The 7,059-nt window shown below is 43.3% G+C and overlaps 1 protein-coding gene across 1 annotated transcript; it reads left to right on the top strand.

Moving 5' to 3' along the window:
* The first annotated feature begins 4,320 nt into the window (after positions 1-4,320).
* Positions 4,321-6,538, top strand: Hsfx3l (heat shock transcription factor family, X-linked member 3 like). Its single transcript, XM_017602226.3, has 2 exons — positions 4,321-4,936; positions 5,666-6,538. Exons 1-2 carry the CDS (start codon positions 4,409-4,411, stop codon positions 6,452-6,454), a joined length of 1,317 nt encoding a protein of 438 aa, XP_017457715.3. The 5' UTR covers positions 4,321-4,408; the 3' UTR covers positions 6,455-6,538.
* Positions 6,539-7,059: the final 521 nt, after the last annotated feature.

Genomic DNA, 7,059 nt, shown 5'->3' with positions numbered 1-7,059 from the left:
AAGAACAGGAAAACAAGAAATAGATTAACGCTGAACATACTTTTATTATATAATCCATGTGAATTTAAAACATATGCATATAAAAGATAAACCTTCCCACATGTGCTTTCAGAACTTTGTTAATAGCTGGCAGGCAGCCTTGAAAGCAATCAAGATTTCTATTAGTAGGCACATGTATAAATAACATGTGCCACACATATACAATGAAATACTATTTAATATCAAAAAACTATGAGATATCAAGCCACGAAAATATACAGAAGAATACTGCATGAATATTACTAAATGAAAAAGCAACTATGTTTCCATCAGCTTATGGACAGGAAACCAGGAAAGGGAATAACATTTGAAATGCAAATAAAGGAATATTTCCAATAAAAACATTATATAAAAATAGTTATTGGATGTGGACAGGGGAGGGAACTGGGTGGGAGAGAGGATGAAGCTTCTCAGAGGACAGTTATGCTAGAATCCTGTCTACAACATAGCAGAGTGTCATTGATAGTGTCAGGGATTCATCTTTGCTCGTGGGAAGGGTTTCAAGTTGGGGCAGCCAATGGTTGGCCAGTCCCTCACTCTCTGTTCTGTCTTTGGCTCTGAGTATCTTGTAGGGAGGACACATTTTGGGTCAAAGTATTTGTGGGTTAAGTTGCTGTCCTTGTCTTTCCACTGGGAGTCCTTCCTGGCAACAGGAAGTGGCCACTTCAGGAACCTTATTCTCCACTGCCAGGAATCTCAGTGTGAGTCACCTCTAAAGACCCCAGGGTGTCTTTCCCTCCATCCCAGGTCTATGGCACATTCTAGCAATTGCCCCACAGGACCAATTTCAATTCTCTCTCCCATGCTCACACTACAGCTGATCCTGCGTCACCATTTATTCTCTCCATCCTCTCTTCCACCCATGGTCATGGTGTTTCCTCATAGGAATAGAAACACTGAATAATATAATTATTTAACTTATGTTTGAATTTACAGGACAGATGCCAGTAAGCAGCAATTCTTCATGGCATCTGCATTAGTGTCTGCCTCCAGTTTCTTGACTTTATTTTTGTAATTGGATATGTTTTATTTACATTTCAAATATTTTCCCCCTTCCCAGTTTCCCATCCATAAACCCCCTATCCCATCCCCCTCCCCCTTCTCCTGTGAGGGTGATCCCCCACCCACCTACCCCTTCCCACCTCCCCACGCTGACATTCCCCTACACTGGGGCATCGTGACTTGGCAGGACCAAGGGCTTCTCCTCCCATTGGTGCCCAACAAGTCCATCTTCTGCTACATATGCAGTTGGATCCATGGGTCTGTCCATGTGTAGTCTTTGGATAGTGGTTAGTCCCTGGGAGGTCTGGTTGGTAGGTATTGCTCTTATGGGGCTGCAAACCTCTTCAGTTCCTTCAACCCTTTCTTTAACTATTCCAATGGAGACCCTGTTCAATGCTTGGCTCTGAGCATCTGCCTCCCATCCTGACTTCCTTCAAAGGTGAACAGTGGAATCACTAGCTAAATAAGGCCTTTACTCCCTAGGTTGCTCATTTGCATGTTCATCACTAGAATAGCAAAGTAAACTAAGACAAGCCCCATGAATGGATCCCTCTGCAACTAAAGATTGTCTGCTTAAAGACCCAATCTCACATAGGTTCAGGGCACACAAACCACCACAGCTGCTCTAAGATATGCTTTGCAAGTGCTGTGTCATAAATTTAAGATAGCATTTCACATCATCATCTGGCTCTGGCATTTTCCTGCTGACTCTTCCTCAATGTTCCTCCCCTCCTCCCCACAGTTTTAGATGGTATGTTAGTTAGGGTCTCCATTGCTGGGAAGAGAGACCATGATGAAGGTAACTCTTGATTTTTTTGTCTTCCAGTTCTATTGTCCTATTTCTATGACACACTCTTTTTTATTTTTGAAAATGGCTTCACTCTTACATATGGGAACCATTTGTCAACTCAATAACCCTTTTAACAATTCTCTTTTCTCTTAAAAAAAAAGAAAGGAAACCTGAAAAATTCTGTTATGTATCAAAGATCATGAACTTTAGTGGTGCAAATCCTATGGAAAACACTTGTCCTTCCTTCTACATGATACAGTAGAAATTACTTCATGTTGTCACTCACTGTTTCCAGAGCAAAGCTGCCACCAAAGCCACCATGGGGCAATCTCCTAATCACTTTTCTGTTGAATAAACTGGAAGCATGAGAATCTTGTTACAAGGACAACATTTCTTGGTGGCTGGCTTATAGATTCAGAGATTCAGTCCAATATCATCAAGGCAGGAACATGGCAGTCTTGGGGCTGGAGGAACCAAAAGTTCAACACCTTGATCCAAAGACAGACAGGAGAATATTGACTCCCTGGATCTAGAAGGAGGGTCTCAAAACCTACACCCACAATGACACACTTCCTCCAACAAGGCCACACTTCTTAAAATGCAAATCCTTGGGCCAAGCATATTCAAACTACTACAGATGGGATGGTAGAGGTATCCTGTTTAGGACATTCAACCGTTAATTTTTCTGTGCTTCTTGAACAGCTGAGTCTCTATATTCAGCTTACATTTACTGCAAAAAGAAGTTTCACGATTAAGGATGAGAATGGCATTTTGCCTATGGATAAAAACACAAATATTTAATTTGGAATTTGATGCAGGAATTTTAAAGACAGGAAATGTAGGACCCCAGCACACTTTGTCTCTTTTCCTTCCTGCTTTGAATTGTGAGCAATTAGTTCTGTCAGGATATGTAAACTTCAGTAAAGTCCCCCAAACTTGGGAGCTAAATAAAAACCATTGCACTGAAAAACCGCCTCAGGCATTTCCTTACAGGAACCCTGAGTAGTTCCGGTAGTAAGGCCAAAGCAATTTATCATTCTCATGCTTAAGAAAGTGTTTTGTTTGACTTTGTGTGTTTGTGTGTGTGTGTGTGTGTGTGTGTGTGTGTCCCCATGTGTGCTTAAGAATTATCATTAAATGAAAGATGTTATCAACTTGATAGTAGTAAGGCTGGAAATGGTTCAAGGTGAAGGCAACTGCAAACATCTGGAGAGGGGGTAAATGAGGGGCTGGAGGGCTAATAAGTAGGGATGACCTCAGGGGGGAGAGATGTAATATAATTCTACAATAATTGGAAATATTTTAAAAAGGAAACAAAGACTTTCTGTAAAAAAGCATAATATAGTGCTCTGTAAGTAAGGCTCAAACTTCTTATGGGAAATCTATGAAATCCAAACCACGCAAGGGCATACCAGTGGGCTCTGCTTGATTTCTTATCTTGTAAGTGCAGGGACTTAAAAGGAAATGCACAGTTAAAGTCCTCCCACCACCATGTTGGTTCAGTCTAGAGAACAGGGCTTTGTCAAGCTTGGCTGTCCATGCTGAGGCATCTCACCGGCACCAGAATCACAGTTCATGACTGAAGGCTTAGGAAGTATGTAAAAGTCCCATTCTTATGGAGCAAGCCTGAGTTTAGAACCTGGGCTGTGCCTACTGTCTTGAAAGATTGTCAGCTGTAAGACACCCACACAATATCTTCTTCATGTCCTCATTTCCTTCTTTGAGTCATTTTTAGCTAAGCAAAATCTTTCCTCGGGATAATTAAATATGGTTAAGTTAGGCCAGAAAATTGAATGTCACAGAACAGGAAAATGTCATCTTTGGAGAAGAGAGGGAAGCCAGAGGCAATTCTATTGTGCACCCCAGAATAAGGTTTGGTGGCAAGTTGAAGTGTACATGGAAATTCAAGGACATGTGGCCCTTTAATCACATAAGTGTTTAGAATAAACTACACACATTTTTGTCCTACCTAGGCATGGCACTACACAGGGGACATCCTGTCCTACTTGTAGTGTAACACATTCCTTTTCAGACCTATGTGAACAGTCACACCCATCCACTAAGAGCAGTTGGAAGAGACCAATGGCAGACCATGAGAGGGGTGTGTAGTGGGATAGGTACGGAGTGAAAGCAAGGGTCGACCATGCTGCTTTGAAGGTAGAGCCATCTACCATCCCTTTATCACTGAACAGAATTGGTACTGATGAAGTATGCACTAACTGGAGGCTGGACCTTGAGCAAAACGGAGTCTGTAGAAACAGCCACATGCTGCCCTCCTCTACCCCTTGAGGAGTGAGAGAGAAAATAGTATGTGTTTGTCAATTGATGCAGGGTGGGCCACATGTGCCTGTCAAAACACAGGAGACTATTCTGGAAATATGCTCAATTTTGTACAATTTTTGACAACTTCCCTACACTGAGACATGGATCCTTCTCCTGACTGACTGTGAGTCACCTTGTGACATCATGTGACAAACAAAGAGGATAATGACTTCATCAACTGACACTAGCATTCAGTGGCAACTACTTGTAGGGCACCTCTCCTGGAAGGATAGGCAGTCTGGATTCCCTTGAGGGATGTTTAGTGCTCTGCAGTCCAGAGTAAGCCTGATGGCCAGTCAGAATATGGGTGAGTGCTGTGTTACCAAGCTGGATCTTCCTGTTGGACAAGGAGCAGGCAAAGAGACAGCATCCAATTCTTCATCTCAACTACACGTATGTTCAAGGAAAGGTTTGTTGGAGTCAGGTAACCTAGTCAGTGCACAAGACCCAGCCTTAGAAGAAAGTCTCCAACCTGAAGACCAAAGCCAGCCTACAGCCAATGAGGAAGGTGACAACGACCTCCTGAGACTTCCCTTCCTTAAGAAGCTGTGGATGATAGCACACAACAAGGCCTTTGAGTCTGTGAACTGGAGTGAGGATGGAGACAACATAGTCATTGAAGTAGACATGTTTCAGAGAGAGGTCCTCCAGCACAGGGATGCAAGGAAGATTTTTGAAATAGAAAGCTTTAAGAATTTTATTTGCCAACTCTACATGCATGGATTCAGAAAGATTGACCCAGAGAATTCTGCACTGCGCTCTGGAGACAACAGTAAAACAATGGTAAAGTACAAAGTTCTTTGTCTCCCATGTTTTATGTTGAAAACATCTTCTTATCTGCATACACCACACATGATGTACTTTAAAGCTCCTCAGATGGCAGAGGGTGTTGTTTACTGAAAGGTAAAACTAATAGATTTTGACATTAAACTCTAGATGCCCTTTGGACATCTGTAGGCAGATAGGCTATCAGTCAGGCAGGCAGGCAGGCAAGCAAGCAGGCAGGCAGGCAGGCAGGCAGTCAATCAGGCAGTCAATCAGACAGTCTGGCAGTCAGGCAGGCAGTCAGTCAGTCAGTCAGTCAGGCAAGCAGGCAGGCAGGCAGATAGGTCAGTCAGTCAGTCAGTCAGTCAGGCAGGCAGGCAGGCCAACAGGCAGGCAGGCCAGCAGGCAGACAGGCAGATAGGTCATTCATTCATTCATTCATTCATTCAAGACAGTCAGGCAGGCAGTCAGGCAGGCAGGCAGGCAAGCAAGTAGGCAGGCAGGCAGACAGGCAGGCAGGCAAGCAGGCAGGCAGGCAGACAGGGTCTGAGAAGCCAGTTAATGTCACATATGTCTTTATGAGTCATCTTTATGAGTCATTGGTCTTTATGGGAGTCCTACTGCAGCACATATCACCTCTATCCAGCCACTTCAGTCATTTTATCCATCCCACAAAAGACCAGTAGAATGTGGTGAGGTCAGTTTAGCTGCATTTCAAACTGCCTAACCTAGTCCATTTCATTTCAGGTCTATTATAACTTCAATTTCCAGAGGGACAAGCCAGAGCTCCTGGAGAATATTGAGAGGAGCAAATGGAGAAATGCGGCTCAGGTATGCGAGGCACAATCTCTTCTCACAAGTGGTGAGGATCCAGGACCCAGTCCAATGAAGATGAAGCTTTTACCTACCAAGCATTCCCCATGGTTACATAAGGCCAAGGAAGGTGGTATGAAGTTACAGCAGGCATTTAGCAACAAAGAGGCACCTGCAGGCAACCTTTCCAAGGGACCTTCCTGTCCATTTAGGAAGAGCAACATCCCTGTAAGTGCCCCAGACAACTCTTCATATCAGGATATGTGTAACTCATGTAAAGATGGATCTCCAGGTAATGATATAGATTATCCATCAGCTGAGATGGAAGTGGCTGGGAATGAGCTCACCAGCTCCTCATGGGACCTCGGATATGGCTCCATGAGGTCTCTATACAAGTTATGCAGATCTATCCTGAAAGCCGCCCTCTCAGCCATATCTATAAGGAAGAACATTGTGAAAGAAGAGGAAGAGGAGGAGAAGGATGAAGATAAGGAGGAAGATGATGAGAAGGAAAAGGAAAATGAGGAAAATGACAATGAGTATGAGGATGATATTGATGAGGAAGATGATTATGATGAAGGTGAGGAAGATGGGGAAGAGGAAGAAGAGGAGATGGAGGAAGAGGAAGATGAGGAAGATCACTACTCAAATAACAAGTGTATAATTTGTATGGTATTAAAAAACTTAAACATGTTCTTGAACTCAGGGCCCACTACAGCCTAGAAAAATCACCATTTTCTCTGTAAAAGAACATGTTTAATTCTTACTTAAAAATTAAACCTTGTGGTAGTTCATTAACATCTTAAAGTTGAGTCTAGAATCTGTGTGCAATGCTAACCCTCAGCTCTGTTCCCAAGCCTTGCCTTCCACACACTCGGGTCAGCCCAGCTCTTTCATGCACAGCAGCACCATTTTTATGCTGTCAGCATCAGGGTGCAAAAGGCGTGGCTACTGACCTGTTGGTGTACCCTGACATTACTGAGTTGTCTCAGAGCATGAGATTCCATTCTTCTGGGTCCCCATCTACAGCAGATATTGCCAGGAAGTTTCTGGGAAGCAGCTGAGGGTCCCTACCAAGCGTCCATTAGCCCTGGGTAAGCACACTACAAACTAAGGTGCTTACCTACTGTAGGAAGAATATTACTATGACCTGACCCCTGAGATGTAGGCCCCTCCACTCAGCACTTGGCAGTGGGTAATTGCCTGACACATTAGAAAGACAGACACTAAAAACATTTCAAAAGAGACTGAAAAATGTTGCTACAAAATTTCTGACACCTAAAATTTCTTAACGAACCTTACAGAATCAGAGTTGCATTTAGGATATT

Source organism: Rattus norvegicus, chromosome X (assembly GCF_036323735.1).
Source record: "Rattus norvegicus strain BN/NHsdMcwi chromosome X, GRCr8, whole genome shotgun sequence".
Taxonomy (NCBI): Eukaryota; Metazoa; Chordata; class Mammalia; order Rodentia; family Muridae; genus Rattus; species Rattus norvegicus.
This window is presented reverse-complemented; position numbering and strand designations above follow the sequence as displayed.